This window comes from Opisthocomus hoazin, chromosome 22 (assembly GCF_030867145.1).
Source record: "Opisthocomus hoazin isolate bOpiHoa1 chromosome 22, bOpiHoa1.hap1, whole genome shotgun sequence".
In the NCBI taxonomy this organism is placed as follows: domain Eukaryota; kingdom Metazoa; phylum Chordata; class Aves; order Opisthocomiformes; family Opisthocomidae; genus Opisthocomus; species Opisthocomus hoazin.
The window spans coordinates 11,169,700-11,191,438 of record NC_134435.1 but is presented as its reverse complement, the minus strand read 5'-3'; the positions used below and the strand labels follow the sequence as shown (position 1 = coordinate 11,191,438).

At 41.8% G+C, this 21,739-nt stretch overlaps 1 protein-coding gene across 2 annotated transcripts in view; it reads left to right on the top strand.

Moving 5' to 3' along the window:
* Positions 1-9,828: 9,828 nt before the first annotated feature.
* CPEB4 (cytoplasmic polyadenylation element binding protein 4) overlaps positions 9,829-21,739 on the top strand; it is a 44,405-nt gene continuing 32,494 nt past the window's right edge. Inside the window, exon 1 of one of the 2 annotated variants that reach the window (XM_009931122.2) lies at positions 9,829-12,781. In XM_009931122.2, the coding sequence (XP_009929424.2) occupies positions 11,660-12,781 (1,122 nt within the window). In that variant the 5' untranslated portion in view covers positions 9,829-11,659. The remainder of the gene's footprint in view (positions 12,782-21,739) is intronic. The other variant, XM_075441656.1, reaches the window with a different exon arrangement.

Genomic DNA, 21,739 nt, shown 5'->3' with positions numbered 1-21,739 from the left:
TTGGAGCCAAAGTGCTTAACTGAACAGTCTAATTTTGTGTCCAGTTTTATTTGTCATGGAAGTGGCAAAATTTGCTTTATGAAACAAATATTGTTTGCCATGCTATTAAATCAGTTTCTTGTCTTTTGCTATGGCTTCTCAGTGCTGTTGGTAAAAATAACATTGCTTTTGCAGTATATCATGTAAAGTGATTTCAGGTGAGTTTTTTCCATTCCTGACCTCTGCAACGCTTGCATTTTAGACAGTTTTATACACTTATTGATTACCTGATGTACTGATCTAATTTCTAGGAAGTAAGACCATCGCCCTTAAATCATCTGCACTCTTTGAAATGTTTTAATTTCCTCAAGTAAATAGAGCGTATTTTGCCAGGAATCTTAAACATATGATACATGGATCTGATTCCACTTTTACCCAGGTCTTGTATAACTGCCTTCACTTCAGTGAAATTACTCCTGATTAGCATTGAGAATCAGGTCCGGAATATGGGGAGGAGAGTGGGTTAATGCCATTTTTTCTGACGCTGAGTGCTTTAAAAGCACTCTGAGACTGTAACCCATTACCATTTCTCAGTAAGTGCCCTCTGAGAGGATTGGGAAGGATTGAAGAATTTTTAACCAGTAAGTTACTTCAGATCTTTCACAAAACATTAGAGATTTAGCCATTTCTAGCCACTGCTATTTGGTGATTACGTACAGCCGGTAAGCTGGTGGTCTCAGCCACTGGTGGACAAGTCTCTGTACCACAACCGCTGCTAATCGAATTAGATCCCTTGCTGGCCATCTGGAAAGAGGGTGAAGGGAGCACGGGTCTGGTTCTCCTCCCAGGCTTTGCAAGTTGTCCTGTCAACCAGGAAGGAAAATATTTTATAGAAGTGCTTTACAAAAGTGTATTATTTGCCTCATCCAGAATTGTCATGCTCCGGTGCCTAAATACGAAGGCTGAAATTCTCTAACAACCCCATCAAACTCCCACACCATAGATGACGGCTACAGGTTATAAGCGCTCCCAAAATAGGGCTGGATTTTCACAGTGATTTCCACCAGGGAGGCTCTGTAGGTGGGAGCAACCGCAGAGACAGTAGTATCAACAGAGCTGAGGCTTTTTATCAGGGTGTTATGTAAATTTATTATAGCATATATACCATAATCCTATCAATATATAGCCTTTCTTTAGTGGCTATCTCCTGCACACAGTTACAGACCCATCTTTTGCCAGTGTGAGAAGAACCCTAGGGCAGCTAAGAAAAAGACTTTGTCCTTATGACTACCCTAAGCCCTGGTTCAGGAAAATATTCATATTCAGAACTGTGCTTAAGCTTTATGGACATTGTTGAATTGTGCTGGCTTCAGTGAACTGATGACTAGAAAAAAATGTTCATGCAGGGTTTTGTTTTCCTTCAGAAGATCTGAAAAAGTTACTTAGTGCTGCCACTACTATGGAAAACCTTGAACCACCACCACCACCACCACCACCACCACCACCACCAACCACTCATTAGTTCAGTTCTAATGTAAATACCAGAAAATTTAAATACAAGTTAAATAACAAGAAGCTAAACAGAACAATATTCTCAGGCACTGTAAGGAATAATTGTTGTTCTTTTGGGACTACATGGCCAGAAAGACTGAATCAAAGAACACTTATGGGTCACATTCTTATCTAGTACATTGCTACCTCAATCAAGTAACACCAGAGTTGCATTGCGGCAATTGCTGTTGAGATCAGAATCTGCATATAGATATTCTGTCTCTCAAGTTCTAAAAGTACTGTTATATTTCAAGTCAAAGAGAAAAGAGAGAACAAATAACACAATTTATTGCTGCAGATTATTTTTATGCCTGTGTGCTCCACTTAAGAGAATAATCTGTAAATGACTTATTATCAAGAAAAGTTATTTGTTTGCACTAATCAAGCCTTAAACTTAGAGGCATAATGTGGAACTAATTATTTTTAACTAACTAATCAACATGTTTCATTCATAAGTTGGGATTTATCAATATAGCACATGAAAGGAGAGAACGTATTATTATTTCAATTTAGATAATATGCAAAAAGCACTGTGTTTGTAATGACCTGCTTTCACTGAATATAATCAAGCTCCAAAGCTCTATTACAGGCTGGAAATAGCAGCAGCTTACTTTAATGAGATTTCTGGCTCTGGGCCCCAGCTGTTCTACGCAAGGCTCTCCCTTTGCTCTACGACCTACCAATATGTGCTGTCACCAGTAATGAGACAGGACCTATTTCCTAACATGGGGAAAAATTGGAAAGCATGAGTTCATTCTACTCTGTCGGTGGAAGCACACCCTCTTTCCCCAGCAAGGCAGAAGGAGGGGAACATTGAATAGGCAATATGCCCCCCCTCCCTTGCCAGTGGAAATATGACATGAAACCCATAAGGTAGAGAACTCCAAGGTAAGACCGAAACTTGCTTCTTAACTCATCCCCTTAGCACACAGAAAACCAATATTCATTAGGCACATACAGAATACGTCTCTCCCCTGTGATGTACCCCAGCAGAGGACTTTACTTTATCTGCAAGGCATGGGGAAGGGGGAACAGCAGCAGTCTTAAACTCTGAATTTTATGGATTTTGTGGAATTATGCTCATCTCAGAGCCATGTTGGGAATGTGCCAGGAGCCAGAGAGCTGCACTTAATTTGCCTTAAATGGAGCAGATTACCACTGTTCTCTTTTTTAATAGTGGAGATGCAGCCTGGAGACTACAGATTCCAGCAAGCACTGCTCCAGACCGAGCCAGGCAGCCCAGGCACTGCTGCACTGGAGACAGCATTGCACTGGGACCCAGCCCTCGAAAAGCTACACTGAGGGGCACTGGGACACCCAGCTGGGAAAAAAAGGCCAATCGCATCTTGGGCACTCTGATTTAGACTCTCAATATTGTTTTCCTTGCTGTTTTTATTATTATATCCTACATTTGTCAGAAATTCTGTTCTTGAAAATGCTGGATTAGCTAACATTTGGGGGGGTTTATGCTATTTTTATCCTTAAACTGTCACTTGGAGTCATTAACACTTTGCATGTGAATCTGTTTTTTTGGGACAAGAAGCCAGTGTTTTTTCCCCTGAATAGCACTGTTAAGTATTTCAGGAATCTAAAATCCACAAACTGTTTCTGTGCCCTGAATACAAACCTCTTTGGAAAAAGCTGATGAACATTTTAGTCACAAAATTGGAAGGTGTGTGCTTAATGCACTTTGAAATTAAATTATTTGGTGCTTTTCAATTTGTCTTTTTGCCCTTCCCAAATACCCAAAGGCACTAGCCCACTTAGTAAATGAACAGGCTATGAAATCTTATTTTGAGAAATGAAGGTGTCAACGAGTTGCAGTAAAAATTATACTTAGCACCAGTGCACTTTGTAAGCCCTGACTAATTGGCCCTTGCAACAGCCCTGATGCATTCCTCCTTTATTAATAGGCATGAAATACAAGTTGTTTTATTTTAGAAGTGAAAAAAGCCCCAAACCAACAACAAAAAAACCAGAGAGATCGAGAAGCTAAGTGTCCATAGCATAAACATGTCCTTTCCCATTAAATTTACTGAACGATTACTGCCTTCCAGATGAGGACGATGGTGGGTGCCCGTGGACAGGCTGTCCTGGCACGCCTGGGGCTGGCTCACCCACCATGCTCAGGCTCCCAGATACTGGGAAAAGGGCAACGTGGCTGTGCCCGAGGCCATGCGTGCAGGCCAACGGCGCTCCTGGCAGACAAGCCTGTCTTGAAAGGGTTTTGGGGCAGCCCTTAGCATACAGACCGGGCGCCAGGGCCGTATCTCCCTCGTTTCCCCCGTGGATGTAATGCCATGATGCAGCTGTGATCAAAATTGAGGAACTTTCAGCCTCAGAATTCCCATCTTAGCACAGAGACATGTGAGGCTCTGTGTGAAAGCATGCAGTGGGCAAACAGATAACCCTCGTGTATTTTTTTCCTTCTACAATTTCAGAAACAAAATTATAAAATTAGCTTTCATATTTGCTTTTTAAAGCTCTGTATCTGTGTGGAATTTTTTGTCCAGATTGAGGGAACAGTATCCTTAAATGAAAAAAAATTTCCAAAGGCCACATCGCCAGGGTTTGAAGTACAGTGGTAAGAATGCCACCGCCTTTGCAACGCTACCTATTTCCTCTTCTAAATTATTTATGTATTTATTGTATTTTACATGAGCCGTGGAAGATAGAGGCATTTTTGCAGTGTCAGGTCATTCTAAAGTACATTCCATACAAAGAATAGGGCTGGAAAATACAGTTAGACGTAATATTGTTCATTAATATTACATAATTACTGCACACAAAATAGTTCTCTGGGCAGTGATAAGGTTTTTTTCTCATAAAGACTAAAGACTCCAAGGCAATGTATTCTATTAAGGGGTTGCTTAACGTATGAGAGTGTATCAATATATAGTATCTTCATCCAGTTGCAGAAAAATGACGAAGCCAGCGTAGCCAAATGAAGCTATTAGCATGTATAATGTGTTTTACACAAGAGTAAATGGTTTACCGGGTTCCTAAATTCATACTTTGATACTGCAATGACCAAACTGAGATATGATCCAGAAAACAGCAGTTGCAGCTGCATCAGCAAAAAAATGGACTGTTGGATTTTCTCTGCGGCCTAGAGAACATTTTCTGCAGTCTTTGAAAATTGTTCTGAAATAAAAAAAATCTCTCTATGTGTAGGCTAATATTAGCTACTGACAGCTTGCCTAGAGTTTTTAGCTCAGCCTCCTTGGAGCAATTGGTTAGGATAAAATGCTGATGCAGCTTTTCAGGTCTGGTAGTTGCCTTTATTACCATTGAACGTGAGCAAGTCCTGTGTCTTCTGTGACACATTAGACGTAAAGTACTGTGGAGGAACACCTGAGTGATTAATAATCCCATTAATGGTCCCTTTGAATTTTAGCACAGCCTGGTGCACCATTTCTAAAGTCCTTGTGCTGTATGTATAGTGTTAATTTTGACTCTTTATTTGATTTACTAAACTGTGTTAATATGCTGTAAACTGTTGCATGGACAAGATACAACAACCATTTTTAATATAAAACTGGAGACCTGGACACCCTGATAGGGCTTTTGACATTCAAGAAGACATCAGGCCTTGTTACAGTTTTTGATACGTAAGATCCAGTTGATAATTCTGCTCCTAGTAAAGAGATCCTTATCCTCTTTCTGCTCCTTTTTTTTTTTTAAGGCAGAAAATGACTTTACATGTATGGCAGTGAGACTTGAATTCTCAGTTTCCCCACCAACAGCGTGAAGTAGGTGCATCAGCCTGACGTTTCCGTAATTGACAACGCGTGCAGGGCTAACGTGTGAAGCTCGTGCGCTGAGTCGCCGGGGGTTCACCTTTCTTTCCAGATGACACCGTGACAGCTGCGATCGCAGATGCACGAGAGATGACAGTCCTTTGATTTTTAAAAAAGAGGGTTGCTGGCAAGACATTTTCCATAAGGAGTTCCTTCTAAGCTCTGTAAGTCATTTCACTTCTTAGCTCAATAGGACCTTGATTTGATAACACTTAGGGTATATCGCACACCGCACATCTGCTCTCCCAGAGTCTCCCAGGATGAGGGCTGCGACTAAGCTGCAGAGGCTTCTGCTCAGGGATTCCATTTTATTCTGGTTTAGTTTATCTGTGAGCTAGCTCTAGTAAATTATCGTTAATGATTCCACGTCTTATGGGTCATATGACCTTACCAAGGCTATATGGTCCATCTGACAAGATTATTCTGTTTGGCCCTGAAGATTTTCCCCTGTGCTGTGTTTCACTGGGTGTGTAATACTGACGGGTTGAATGGGCACTGCACCAGACCCAAGCAAACCACAGATCTCAGGATTGTTTCTGACGGAAAGTACGCAAACAAATTTCTCTACACCAGCTCAGTCATCCTCAATTTTTGCTGTGACCTGAGTCACAATCGAGCACTTATTGGGTGACGTGTTACAGTGAGACTGTCAGAATAAAGGCAGGCTAAGAGATCTAATCCTCAGAGGAGGGCAATATGTTCCCACTTGTGATTTAGTCTCATAGTGAAGAGGTTGTCAAGGGGGCTGCGATCCTGGAGATTGATTCTGGGGGGAGCCTGCTTAGTGCACAGTGCCACTGGCAATCATCTGCTAGAGCTGCCTAATGATGTCAGCCAGAGTGGCCAGGGGAATCCTCTCCTGTAAGGTAGCCAGAGGAGTTAAACTGCTTCCAAAAATGAATCCGTTAGGTGCTGACAGTGACTAGTGTAAGGTACCACAATGACTAAAAATACTTCAAGTGTAATTCAGTCTGAAACCCCTTTCAGGTGCAAGGTGTTAGATACAACACGACCGAGCCGCAGGTGGGTCTGGGGGATGTGGCGGCAAATCTGGACACTGAATCTCATCGCTGGATGTGAGCAAATGCTGCTGAGAAAACTCTCCCCCTTTCTTCCCATTGAAAATATTCTTGGATATTTATTGTTGAGAGGAAGGGAAATTTAGGATGAAATTTCTAAATTAGTTCGTTTCGTAGTATTTAGATGCCCAAGGGCTGGGGGTTTTTTATTGTTTGGATCTTATGTTTCAAGTTGATCCAAAAGTTAGGAAAATCAGTGTGTCACTTGCTACACATAAAGGGCTGGTCTGACTGCGCAAAGATTTGAGCTTATGACTTGAGTGATTTAAAAATTCTTCCTTATACTGTTAGCTATATGTTGAATTACAGCAGTAAGAACGTTTTTAGGAATCCTTGTCACTGTTTTTGTGTGTCTGTAATGAAAAGCAACAACATTAACATCTTCATCAGTCCATGGAAACTAGCTTGGTTTTGCATTGTTAGACAGCCGGGACAGCAAGATTCTGTCCTGTAAAAGAAGGTGGCAACTGAAATTCTATTGCTATTAAACATCATTAATTTTAAAATGTTTGACAACTTTTTAAGCTAATCATGTAGTTGATGATTAGTTTCTGCAAAACTTGTGCAACAATTAAAAAAAAAGTCCTGCTGTTTTTCATGCATTCCAAATAAAGCTCAGACACATGATTTCAGACTCTCTTTACGTCATCCAGCCATCAAAGTGGCAACTTCCTCACAGGTTGTTAAATGCACTTATTTATACACACTATTCACTTTCTTTAGTGATTATTCTTCTTTGCAACTAAAGGTAGTGACTGCCAGTCACTGTGTATTGTTCAGGCACTTTTCCTCAAATGGGCTGAATAAAATGACACCAATCCTGCTGGGCAGCTGATGCCATCAAAATGTCAGCCGTTAAGAAACCTCCCATGGTTTCAGCAAACCACCTTTGTCAGGCAAAGTGATTAAAGTCAGATTTTGGAAGTTCTGCTTATATCACTCTAGTTGATCTGCCTCTGTCCTAATGCATTGCAAGGGTGTGCCTGAAATTAAATTAAGGCCATCTACTCAGTCTTTCCCAAACTATTAATGTAATAGCTATCTACTGCTGCAGCCAGGTTCATAGCTTCTTGACAGAAGCACTTGTTAACCCTGAATCTGATGGTGATGATAACAACAACAGTATGACTAGAAAAATACAGAGGAAAATAATACTTAGTATCAGATGGGCTCACATAGGTTGCAAACAGTAAACAAAAGGGGAAATTATAACCCAGTAATTACATGTTCACAAACAATGATGTTTTCAACATGTGTAAACAAGTCTATTTGCACACATGGAAACAAGGTATATATGACTGTGAAGAAAAAAGTTTCATAAAATTGTTGAGAAATGCTGGTTTTAGTGAAAATATCTGTATCATCCAAACTTACAATCAGGTGACTGAGTAGGTTGGAAAGAGTCTTGGAGGAAGTAGTAGTGGACATTCCACTACTAAAAGAAAACTGTTCAGGAAATGTTTCTGCCTGTTTCCTTTTCCACTTGATTTTTCTACTGGTGTATCTACATAAAGCTATTTTAATGTCACTATTTTTAGCTATTTAATTTTGAACTATATTTTATTTGTAGATGTGCAAAAAGGGCACCCATCCCAGAAAAGAGCAATTTTTACAGAACAGATCTGTAGAAGATGAAAGCTTTGATGATTGCTCTTGAACAATCCACATTCCCGTGCAAGAATAAATTTTAAAGCACACGTCAGTTTTGGACCTATGGTTGTGCCCATAGACCACATAACTGTATATACAAAAAAACAGTCAGATATGCGGTGTGTGGTGTTAGCCATCTGGTAACCGCGGTAGAAGTAGAACTGGAGTTTCACTTTGTATGCCTGGCAGCTGGGGACAACCAAGCCCTTTGCTTTTATACAGATTTGCTACGCGTGATGAAGTAATAATCACTGAATGTTTAATAAATAACAGTGCTATATAAAATGCATGCTGAATTGCTATTTTACGTTGTACAGCTTGCTGTAATACGCATTTAATTTCAATCCAGAACTTCCTAAAGTATACTAGAAACTACGGATTTCGTATTGGTTACTGGGACAGAATTTCTTGCTGGGGCAATCCCGTCCTAAAGTGCCACACGCTCGAGGCAGTTTTACACCAGGCTGAGGTGAAGGTGTGGTGGTCCCGGAGGCACTACATGAGCCACAAGAAAGTTCAAGGTATCAGAGTAACGCGACCAAGGTCCTCTCTTCCCACCACCACTCCAGCTCTGAGAGCTGCACTTCATTGCCAGTGTGTGTCTGTAATCCCTGCCCCATAAAAACCTCTATTTATAGTGCTTAAAAGGTTGTTATGGCCTCATCCGTCATCCCGAAAGACGAAACTTGCTGTCACAGCTCAAACCTCCTGTCCCTTCCTCGATAAATATGGCTGAGGATCAGACAAATCCCCCCTCAGGCCGTGTGACAGGCGGCGATTCCCCTTGCACTGGATGGGGAGGACCGTCCCGGAATAATGCCAATTTACTGCCCATTGATTTGCTTCCACCTGTTCTTATCTTCCACTGATTGGTTTTTTGCCTTTTTTAAAACCAACATAGCACAAGTTATTTGGGAAAGCCTTTAGAATACCTAAGTGAGCTGGAGTTTCAAGACTTTCAGAATGACAGTCTCGGAAAGCTCCCAAAATTTTTCACATGTTTTTATAAAGACCCTTTGTCATTGTATCCGATTTCCACGTTTCGAGAGCTAAAAAGCCAAGCAGAAGTCCGGCATTGTCGTATTTTTCGCCACATCAGTCGCCGTCTGAACATTTCGTTACATTGTTTTGCTGACTTTCCATGCCAGGAGTGCGATGGCTCGAATGCAGCGGCCTGGGCCTGGCCGATTTAGGGAGGGGAAGGTTCACTAGAGGGGCCTCGCCCTCGGCTTGTTACAAACAGGCGGCATTTTGGGTAGGATTTGTTTTTTAGGTATTAGCCAGGATATGACAGCGGCGAATGACTTCACGACCACCGGCGCGGCGTGCCCCGGGCCAGCCCGGCCTGTCAGGGCCCGGACCCGCGGCCGAGCACGACCTGCCCTGCACAAAGATGGCCGCTGGCGGCGGGAATGGCGCTCCTCAGCCCAAGATGGCCGCCCCGCCGGCATCCCTCTGACCTTTTTGCCCTTACTTAGGATGGCTACCAAGCTCTGGGCGACGTGCCCAAAACAAAGATGGCCGCCCCAGCCAGGGCGTTCCCTGCCCCTACCAAAAATGGCGGCGCTAAGCGGCAGCCGGCGGGCGGGGCGGGGCGGGGCCTCGGCCCGGGGAGCCGGGCCCGGGGGCGGGGCGGGGGCGCGCCCGCCGCCGAACCGGAAGCGCCGCGCTGCCTCCTCCAGCTGGTTGTCATTTCGTGCGGCGGCTCGGTCCTGAGGAGACGGGGCTCGGCAGCGGCCGGGCGGGGAGGAGGAGGAGGCGGAGGAGGGAGGCACCGGCTGCGGCACCGAGGCAGGAAGCGGCGGCCGCTGGGGGGTGGGGGGAGGGGAAGGAGGCAGGGGAAAAAAAAAAAAAAAAAAAGAGAGAAAAAGAGGCAAAACAAGGCAGCAGCAGCAGCAGCGGAGGAGGCGGCTCCGCGCGGAGGACCCGTCGCGGCCAGGCTCGCCGGCTACCGAAGCGCCTCCCGACTCCCCGGAGCCGGTGTCGCGGCAGCTCTCCCCACCCCTCCCCGCACCTCCCGGCAGCAGCGTCCCCCGCGGCGACCCTCCCGGTGCCCGGCCGGTTTACATGAGGGGGAAGGAAGCCCGCCTGGAGCCTAGAAGACGCGCAGCAGGGGAAGGACTGCTCCGAGGAGCCGCCGCCGCCGCCGGACCCCGCGCCCCGGTCAGTGCGCCCGGCCCCCGCTCCGCTGCGCCCGGCGGCCGGGACCCTGTCCCGTAACCTCCGGGCGATTTGGGAGAACCGGTTAAACACCTTCCATGGGGGAGAGAGGAGCCCGGCCCCCCGCCGCCTGCACCTTCCCCTCCCTGCCGGAGGCTGCTCCTCTCCTGAGGTAAAAAAAAAACAAAACCAAAACAACCCGATCCCTCCTGCCTTCCCCGGCGCCAGGACTCTTGCGAGGGAGGGGGGGACACCGCGGGGGGCCCCCACAGAGAGCCGGGGCCTGGCGAGCCGAGCCTGCCCGCGCCGCCCGCCCCTGCCCCGCTGGATGCCGCGTCCCTGAGGAGGAGCAGCGCGGAGCCGCCCGGCCCGGGGCTCGCTCGTCGCGGGAACCGGCGGATCGCGGGGGAAGGAGGCGAGCCCCGCACCGGCAGCCGCCCTCCCGGCAGCGGGGAGAGCAAGGAGTGCTTCCCCTTCCTCCTGCGCAGCCCGCTGCCCCCTCCCTTCCCTTCTCCCGAATGCTGATTTCTGAGATGAAAATCTTCCTCTTCGGACAGCCAGGACTCCTTTGAAGGACACGCAAATACTGGATCATAAATAAGAAGCGAGTCTGGCGAGCTCAGAAACCCAGCCCGAAAGGAGCAGCATCAAGAATCCACCCTTCTCCTGCACAACTCACTCCCCACCCAGCACACATAGAATACTAATTTCCTGAGATAAGATCTTATCCATTTAAACAACCACACACGCGCATACACACACACACAGAGTGTATATTATTGCTAAATATAATAGGTTAAACCCAGCAGTACGGGAGAAAGCCTCTTCTGCAACTCGCTCCCCCTTTTCACCCTTCTGAATGCTGAGATCCTGAGGTAAATTTTTCCTTTACCCACAGCAAAGACTCTTTTTGAACAGGACACAAATATATATTAGATTATAGAGATGTATTAAATTATTCCAGATTTAAATCTATTTTTTGCTGCCAAGGGGTCGGGGGACCAGACGTCATTGTATATTTTTTTTTTCCTCCTTCCCTCTTAACTCATTTATGGGCGAGTCAAGGCTGCTGAGGAGGAAAAAAACAGGATAGTTAGAATCTCTTTATCCTTACTGCCCAGAAGCTTTTTCTCTCATTGCTGTGCATTTCCTTTAGAAAAAGGAAACCTCTTATTTTGTGAACCAAAGATTTATTTTTCCCTTCCTCCTGGCCAAAGGAAGGAAACAGACACAAATTGACACATTTTAAATAGTTTGAGATCTGTCTTTTGCAAAAAACCAACCATCTTTATCCAAATCTGAAATAAATAGCGTGGAGGGAGAAACTGGAATATCTAGCTAAAACCAGGATACTTGCTAATCTCGCCTCCGAAGAGGACGAGGTAAACACTAAACATCGACTTGTTCTTACAGGGAGGATTCAAACGCTAAATATAATAAATGGGGGATTACGGGTTTGGAGTGTTAGTGCAAAACAACACTGGAAATAAGTCAGCTTTTCCAGTCAGATTTCATCCACATCTGCAGCCTCCACACCATCATCAAAATGCAACCCCCAGCCCTGCTGCTTTTATAAATAATAACACAGCTGCCAATGGCAGTAGTGCTGGGTCAGCTTGGCTCTTTCCTGCTCCAGCTGCCCATAATATTCAGGATGAGATTCTGGGGTCAGAAAAATCTAAAACTCAGCAACAGGAAAAGCAAGAGTCCCTAGAAAAACAGCAGCTTTCCCCTGGTCAAAGTCAGGAAGCAGGCATGCTCTCGGAACCTGAGAAAGCTAAAACTGAAGAAAATCAGGGCGATAATTCTTCAGAGAATGGCAACGGAAAGGAGAAAATAAGAATAGAATCGCCGGTGTTAACAGGATTTGATTATCAAGAGGCTTCGGGGCTAGGTACTTCAACGCAGCCCTTGACATCCACTGCATCTTCTCTGACTGGTTTTAGTAACTGGTCTGCAGCTATAGCTCCTTCTTCTTCTACAATAATCAATGAAGATGCAAGTTTTTTTCACCAGGGAGGGGTCCCTACTGCCTCAGCTAATAATGGTGCTCTGCTGTTTCAGAATTTTCCACATCACGTCAGCCCTGGCTTTGGTGGTAGCTTTTCCCCCCAAATTGGACCCCTCTCTCAACACCACCCTCATCACCCCCATTTTCAGCACCATCACAATCAGCATCAGCAACAGAGGAGGTCTCCTGCAAGTCCTCATCCACCTCCATTCACACATAGAAATGCTGCTTTTAATCAGTTGCCTCATTTGGCTAATAATCTTAACAAGCCACCTTCTCCATGGAGCAGCTACCAAAGTCCATCGCCTACACCATCTTCATGGAGCCCTGGTGGCGGTGGATACGGTGGGTGGGGTGGGTCCCAAGGTCGAGACCACCGCAGGGGACTGAACGGAGGGATAACACCCCTGAACTCCATCTCGCCCTTAAAGAAGAATTTTGCAAGCAATCATATCCAGTTGCAGAAATACGCTCGACCCAGCTCAGCCTTTGCTCCAAAATCGTGGATGGAAGACAGTTTGAATAGAGCTGACAACATTTTTCCTTTTCAGGTGAGTGTGCTCTGTTACATCCATAAGAAAAAGAACACCTGAGTGCATTAAAATGCTCTAGAAAGGGTCGGGGGTTTGAACAGCACAGTCTGATTGCACGAATTCTGTGCTCGCAACCAAAAAATCTACATGGCTAACTTAAAATGCCATAGTGTGAATTATGCTCTGAGCTGTGAATCGTGGGTTTGGTTTTTCTAATAGTGGTGATCATATAAATATCTGTTGCCCACCAGACATCTGTATTAGCCAGTTTCCTTCAGCTTAATACTTACACACATTTATAAATAGCCGATGAACAAATTTAGTTACAAGTGGCAAGTATATCTACAAAACGGAGTAAGGAAGAAAGGGCTGCCTGATGAAGGATGAAAGATGTGAGGCCTTCTAAAGTGTTCAAGAATGTACCACACCTGAGAAAAAGTATTAAGTGATTGTATTTTGGTTTACAGTACCGTATGGACTTGTAGTGCAACATAATTTTTGTAGCATCTTTTGGAAACTTTTAACGTGATGGTAATGAACGCAGTTTGCTTTCGTCAGTAATGGCAGCAAATTTTGGTTGCAGGCCGTTAAATCATCACCAAAAATAGATCTGGATGAGTTTCAGTTGGTGGTCTCCTATATTTTAATATGGCTTTATCCTGGCAGGAGGCAGGTTGTCTGGCAGTTCAGCCTCTCCTTCTAGGCTGACTTTTAATAAATTTGAAAAGAACCATATAATGTTGAACCTAATTTGCAGTAATAATTAAAACAGAAGTACTCCACTCTTCATCTGACCACTAGTTAAACCCAGCTTTTATGTGTGTATGTGCTTTTTCTAAACTCCTTTAGGGCAAATCCCAAAAGCCAAGATTGCTTTTACATTTAGTGGATTGCTTTTCAAAATTTTCAAATGAGGGCAAAAGTAAAAATTTCAAAATGATTGCAGTATTTTTAGCCATGCTGTAAGAACCAGCATGACCTAGTTTAAAATAATTTGAAAGATCTGTAGATAAAAGCCGTGCAATGTATCTCATGTAATAAACCACACTAGAGAAATATAAATATATTTAACAATGACATTGTGGATTCAGACATAGGAACAGTTCAGTTCTTCTTTGTAAAGTGTTCAGTTTCTGTTTGGTTTGCAGGGCCCTGCCTATGCAGCCTTCTGACAACAGAGCAGCTGCTGGCAATAACTTTCCATTAGAGACCTCTTCTACTGCAGAGCTACTGGCTGGTTCAGTATCAGGTAGAGCCCTTGTAAATTTAGAATGCACAGCAATAATTGATTATAATGTCAGGGTTTGTAATTAATATAATGAACCTGTGTCCACCATACCAAATTTATACACTGAAACCATTAGAAAAAGTGACACAGCTGGAGTCGATCTTTTTTCAGCCTCACTGCAGCGAGACTTGGCTCACAGTTTAATTCATTCTGTACCCTGACACGTAGCTGATGTTCAGAGTGACAGAATGAGATCAAGTGTGTCCTTGCTGCTGTGTATAAGGCCCAAATATATACGCAGTGATAGAAACGTGCTTGGTTTGACATCAAGGGAATTTCAGGAAATTGGCAAAGTCAACCTTGACTTCTGGGTTATGTTCCAAACATAAAATATCATACACACGTGTTTTGATGATGGTAAAGAAATATTTTTTGTGTAGTATGTTGGTATCTGTTTACATAAACACTAAGATGAAGCTGTACATGTCAAGACCAAGTCTGACACTTCTTCATGCCAAGAAAAGGAAAGTGTTGGAGTGAAGTGCTTTCCAGTCTGTTACTATCACTTCTGTGAAGAAAAGGGCAGGGCAGCAAAACAGGACTTCAGCACTGCAGACCTAGAGAGATGCTGATTAATTTTGAAGCCATCTTGGGCAGCTGCTTTTTATAACTTTTGTTGTATAAAATCTTTAGCTCCTTTGGTCACTTAGTTATTTGTGTGTTGAAAGCATACTGAATTTTTTAATTGCTGGAAACAATCTAAAATTTGACCTTTTTTTTTCTTGATTATGCTGATTGTGTGCCTGACTCAAAGCAGAAATAAGGAGTTTTGCATATTGTGTATTTGTGTTCATGCATATATATAGATGAAGTATCCTTGATGGTGCAATCATATACTGGATAAGGCTATATTGTTACTGGAATCTTCTTAGATTCCTATTTAGGAAATAATTGAAAGCTGTCTTTGCTGCGGCAACATAATGGAGTAATTTGATACAACTCTCCCTTCCATTTAATATTTATGTTTTGCTGCTTAAATCATTAACAAGTGTTGCTGCGATCTAGTGAAAATTAGTTTCTCTGGAAGGCAGGATGTAAACCCACAATTGCACGTATTTGGGGATCACTGTTTCTTTTCCTCAAAGGTTTTCTCTACTCCAAAGCTTGGTGAAACACAGAAGTCTGTGTTTTGATGGAAATCTTAGGGTAACTAAGTGTAAGTGCTCGTTTCCTCTTCAGAGAGGACCACATTGCATAATGTCCCTATAAGCCAGCAGTGTGAACTACTGCTCACTTCAAATATTTCTGCCCGTGGCTCTTAGACACTTGCGATGAAGTGGGCATTCCAAATGGCGCAGATAAAAGGAAAATACTGCAGCAGTCTGTCTGATAATCTTGCAATTTGATGATTCCTTGCTTGGTATTGATAGCTCCATGCAAAACATTGTGCTTTTTGTTGTGTTATTTATTTCGAATTCTGTCTCATAACACCTCAAAAGTAGCATGTCTGTAGGAACCTCTTGTTGCAGAGATGGAATAGGAAGCAAGGTCGGAGAAGACTGTTACCAGATCTGTTAATGAAATTAAGTTTTGATATTGTGCTTTAGCCACTGAGCAGGCTTCTCCTTTCAAAGATCTTTTGAAAAGAGAAAAGCCATTGTTCTTTGTGCGTTCATTTGAAAAGGAAATGGTCTCCAAATGAAAAAATGGTTCCTGAATTAAAAAAAAAAAAAAAAATTTAGTCTCTTGGATGTAACAGCGTTCCCTGAGAATTAATAAATGAAAACGATTTGACTGTGACTATGGCATCTTACAAAGTTACTAATTTTTTTTAAATATCTCCTTCTACTTCTCTCCCAGCAGCACTGACAAACTAAGTGCTCAGTAATTGCATTTTACTGCAGCATAGCCCTCAAGATTGTTTTGGCTTTCCTTTTGCTGTGTACTTGCACTTCCTCATGAGAGTGGAACATCCTGCCTGTTATGCAATGCATGAATCTTGCTTTGATAGGCATTTCCAGGTTTCCAGATCTCATCTTCAGATGTGACGCTTTTGCCTTCAAAGACCAATTTTTAAAACACCAAGTTAAGCAATAGTGTTCAGGTTTCTGTAAAAACGCTTAAAAAAAAATTGTGTTTCTTCCTGGAATCAGGCTTGAAAATAACAGCCATTTCAAAGAATTTTGTACATGAGAGCAGTTCATTATATCCACTTGTTCAAAATGTTTTTTCCTTTCTTCTACAGTGGCTAGTTTCCAGGTATATAACCCCTTCCAAATCCACTGAGGGTCTGTGCCAGAGAGACTTTCTCTTCCCCCAGGCAGATATGCAATGTTTGAGAAAACACATACGTGATTACAGAATGTGTTTCAATTCTGAGCTATACGTCATGATTTGTTTGCCCATAGAAATGGGTTGGTTTAACAAGTGCGTTAAACAAATTCATGGGGAATTGCAATTAAAAAATAATCTCTTGAATGCATTTGCCAGTCTTTCTTCTTGAAGGAATTTCGCAAATAAATATCTTTACCATGCCTCTTTAATATTTGTTCTTTGTTTTTGAGGAACCTTTTTGTAAATTATGATGGCTGGTTGCATAAAATGAGGCTACTTGTTTTGCAGAAAGTTCTAGAAAATTTTATTTTGATTCTAGCAACTGCAATTATTCCAAGAAATTTCAAGCTGTCATTTAAAAATAGAATAAATACTTAAAGTTGGATTTTTAAATGTCTGTTCACCCATTTTTCTGTAACTACATCAGCTGCGTAGTAATTAGTGTTTTGTATGCTGTTCCCCACAGCTACTGATCTGTGGAATTAGAAGCACTCTAATGTGGTATGACGTGCACAAGTTAAGTACTATAGAAGTTAACACTGTTCTTGTTTTATAAACTTAATACTGACGTTAATACTTCGGCTTTGGCCCTCCTGTGCGTTTTTGACCTCAGGATTTCTTTTTAAAGAGAGCTTTTGTTAGAAGCTATTTGAATTATGTTTGTATTTTCCTAAGATTAAAAGGAGTACTCTTATTAAGCATTTTGCTTAGAAAATTGCATGCTTAGCAGCTCAGCACAAAAATTGAGAACACAAGATATTCTGGAAAATAATTTCTAGAAGATACATAAGAAACTTAATATGTGGCTAAAATAGAATCAGACATGTTACTGGAAATTTTTATAAAGGTCTGTAATTCCTAACACTTAAAAAAAAAAAAAAAAAAAGTTTGACTAAACCAGAAGGGCTCCCTCCCAAAAAACCCTCCTATGTTATGTGTCACTTAACTTTTCCAGCTTTTTCTTACTGTTGCCTGATGAAGCTATAAAAGATGATCAGGGCAGCATACAGCAACATCCTTTCAGGAAAAACCTGTTTATTCAAAGCCTTTAATTCACTGGATACTGGACTGGGAGCTGGAATACAGCATTTGCAGGGTGATAGGAAGGAGGAGAAGCTTACCCAGAAGCATAATCAAATCCAAATTTGCTTCTCAATTAGAAGAAAAATGTGGAACTTGTACTTAGTACCTACAATATTACCCCTCCCTACACACTTTGTCTGAGACACAAGGTTTTTTAGTTGTGGGAAATATGTACAAGGTTTCAGAAAGTTTCAGGCTTCCTGTGCTGTAATGGGGGTAGCAAACTGTAGTTGTGAGTTTTCTAATTTTCACACGTGTTCTGGACTGACAAAGATTTAAATATATAAAATAAGCCCCAGTCTCCCAACCACACCTACTCCATAAATGCTGCTTAATCACCTTCAGTAAATTGCTTAACGCAATGGCATAATTTGCATTATTATTGATGCCTCTGTCTTCAGAGAAATCATATTTTATAAGATTAGGCACAGCCTTAGCTACCAGCTAGTGCTCATACCTTGCCAGGTTTTACTGCTTGTGCAGTTTGGGTTTGTAGCATTGGGAGGCTCATTGTGGGAAGCGCCAAATAAAAACTCTCATGTTCTGGAATCTGAGTTGTTCGGGTGATGATAATGCTGTGGGTGCAGATTAAACATAAAGAATCTGCACTTTAATAGTTAAGTTAGATGTACGTTTTTCTGATGTGCAAGAGAATTTAGGTATGGGATTTTTAAGTGGAAAGTATGGTCTTCCTGTGCATGAAAAATTAATGTTTAATTTCTTTTGCATAGAAGGATGTGCCAGTATATATTGCACATGCTTAGTACTGAATGACTTTCTTTTGGAATGAAATGTCTTTGGACTTTGAAAAATAAAATTGGAATAGGAATTAGAATTTAGTGATTTCCTGTTTACGAGTGGCTCTATTTTCTACAGACCTCTAAACATAAAATTGTCTGGTGCTAGTGGGGAAACCCCTGTAGTCACAGAGGTGAAGTGGTTTGCCCAGACTGTATGAAGCCAGTGACAAAGTTGTGACGTGAACTCCTGAGTCCTATTCTCTATGCTTTAACAATGAGATTGCATTATTATGAGCACTCTACGTACTTATAAATGATTTCTAGACAGTAGGAGAATCTGAGTAATTTTAATTTTCTGTAGACAGAGCTGGCCAGTGTATATGTCAAAACTGTTGTTTGCTGTTGTATTTAGTCTCAATAGCGCTCTCTTAAGCAGATCTGCTAGCTGCCACCTCTTGTATATTATTGTGAAAACAATACTGCTTATTCAATATTATGTTTAATGAAATGTCTTTTGAAGTCTTGGCTGACATTTTAAAGAGTCATGCATTAAGACTTCAAGTCAATTTCATTTTGGTTGCATTTTTTTTTGTGGCCTTGTGTTCAACCTGATGTCCTTCTGCCTCAGTTCCGTTTCCCAAGGATAGATGTGTGTGCCCTTTGAGCCCTCTGATAAAGCAAAATTTTAGATGCTGTAAACAAAGTCATATAAAGCCCAGTTTTTTTGATCAACCTGGGTAGATAATATCAGGCTGTAATTAATTTATTTTGTTACTGAAGCGTACATACTCTGCTTTATTCCAGGGTAGTCATTACCCCAATATATTTTCTTTATAAATAAATTTAAAAGTATACAGTAAGCAATCCAGCTCCACGGAAAGCACTGAAACTTTGTGAATTGATCCATTAAACCCACCACCAAATTGCTATAAATTCTCTCTACGTGAAATCTGTTGAAGAAAACATCATTTTTTTTCCTAAGTACAGCATGGCTTACATGCTTTATAACTCTTAAGTAATGTGCATCTGAAAATAGCTCACACTTAGTTGCCAGCTTTTTTTGATGTTATGGAATTAAATGTATAGTTAGATAATTCTTCAGCACTACGGTCACTGCCACTAACCTGTCTCATCAGTCTTTATGTTAGGTGTATAATATATATATTTCAGATATAATACATGTTTCTGACAAAATGTGCTGGCCATCTTGGGAGTGAAGACTGGCAAATTTTGTGCTACTGTTTTCAAAGCCGTCTCAGAATAAAGGGCCTTTAAATTGTATAAAAATTCTAAAAAACTACTAATGGAGAGTTTCTTTGTAGTGTGGACCTGTTCAGTATCAGGGCAAGAAGTCAATTAATGGAGTTCTTTTATAATAAGACTGTGCAAACCTTAGAACCAGTTGCGCATTACATTTTGGGTGGCCTTTATTTAGGCCATACATGACTGACATCTTTTCATTGGATAGATGTGTACAGATTTACTTATACACCAAGTTCTTTAATTACTCTGCATTTCCAGAGAGGTGGACTGCTGCATTAGTTTCAGGAATATATCCAAATTTAATGTAACAGCAGTAGTGGCTCTTAGTGTTAAGCTTAAGGCGATTTGCTATCTTCTAATTAATAAGCAGAGGCACGGAAGAGCAAACTGTTTCAAACGACCCAGGGCTAAGACTGATCTTCCGAGGGTGTTGAGACTGGGGCAGTTCGGCACCATGAATTGGCCATGATGATTAGATATGCTGTAAGCACAAAGACCTTTTGTTGGAAAGGCAGGCAAGAAATAGTAACATATCAGTGTTTTGAGGGTCCTATGGCAGTCTTCTCCATTGCTATGACAAGTTACTGGAACCACTGGAGAGTGTGAGTATGAATGTGGGCCATATTTTAACCAGTCCTCCTTTTTATGTGATTACTAATAGCTGCAGGTAGGAACATGAGCAGTTTATCTTTCATATTGGTGTGCAGGGTCGTGTTTTAAAATGTTTGCAGGATGCTTAGAAGCTTATGGACCATGTACTACAGAAATGAGAGCTAGCTAGCTAGGAGAAAACTATGAGCTCCGCACCACAAAAAGCTTCCACTGGAGAATGTGGTGTCCCTACCAGCTAACCAGTTCAATTACATATTTTTTCTCAAATGTTTAAACTCTCTGTTCTCAATATTGAAAACTTGAACTTGCAAGAAAACCCTCTGTTTGTTACTGTAGCTCAACCCAACATAACACAGACATTTTAGAGACAAGAGACTATCTTTGGGCTCACGTACTCCAGAGCACATGCAGCACAATAAACTAGAAATTATGCGGCTTGGGTTTCTCCCTCCCTGTGTCTCAGACAACTGACACGTTAAGTGCCACAAATTCAGCAAAGACTTGGAACTACTGAGGTTCTGCACTTTGAAATAAGAATTGTGTAGCTGTTCATGGGTTGGACTGGAGGTTAATTCCACACAGAGAAACGCAATGCAGTATGAAAGCCAGAATGGAAGGAGCACCTACTGAGGGATGTCAGGTTTTCAGAACATGCTCCCACCTGTGTTTTAGGCTATTTTTGTCACGTTGTGAGGACTGCTGGACATGCAAAGATTGTTTTCTAGTGTCCGTTCCTGAGTTACGCAGCTGTTAGATCCACATGGGTCCAGGATGCAGACCCAAGGACTTTTACTCAATCCTGCTAAGGTACTTTAGTGTAACTGGAGTTTGAAATAGTTATGAACTAGTAATGTACAAACTGAAACAATAAACTAAATACCACTAGGAAAGAAAGAAACCTGTAGGAAATGCGTGAAAGTAAACCACAAAATTTAAGAATTTAAGTGCTCACGATAGTTTCTCTAAGGTACTTCAATTACCTTGTAATATAAATGACCATGGAAATAAATACTGTGGAGAGACACAGCATCACTATGCTTTTTATCGCAAATTTGATGTTGGGCTAGACTAATAAAGCAAATGGTTCCAAACTCTGGTCTTTCTAACACTATTTGAAATGTAGCACATCCGAGTAGAATATCTGTTCTCTGTCAATAATAAACTGTTTTGAAGAAAGGAAAAATATCAGAAAATTTCACTGAAAAATAGTGGGTTTTTTAGTGGTCAGAATGTAACTTTTGAACTTGTACATGGATCAGCACTCTAGGAGCTAGTGGGTTCCTGCTCTAAAAACAGTGTTGGGTGTTTAAAGTCCAAGATGACTGATCATTGCCTGATATAAAGAATGCCTCTTGCACCACTGCAATCAATACTGCTTTAGCACTTCATCACTGGAAGTAAGGGACATTATAACTTGATACACAACAGTCTTTGCACAATACCCTTTTTTACTTCACCACTGGTTTTAAAAATCATCAAAGCTGGATCTGTGTGCTTTGGAGAAATTTTGGCTTCACAGCTGGATTTAGGGACAAAAAACCACTTATATTCACTGCTGTAATAACAATAATTGTAGAGATGCAGTTTAGAGCAAATGTCTGTCTTCAACTGCTCACGTTTTGCTTTCTTATCTGAGCAGATACTTTCCATGTTTGATCTCAGTTCAGAGGTGACTGTTAGAACATGAATGAAATAAAATCTTTAGAACTGATGTTA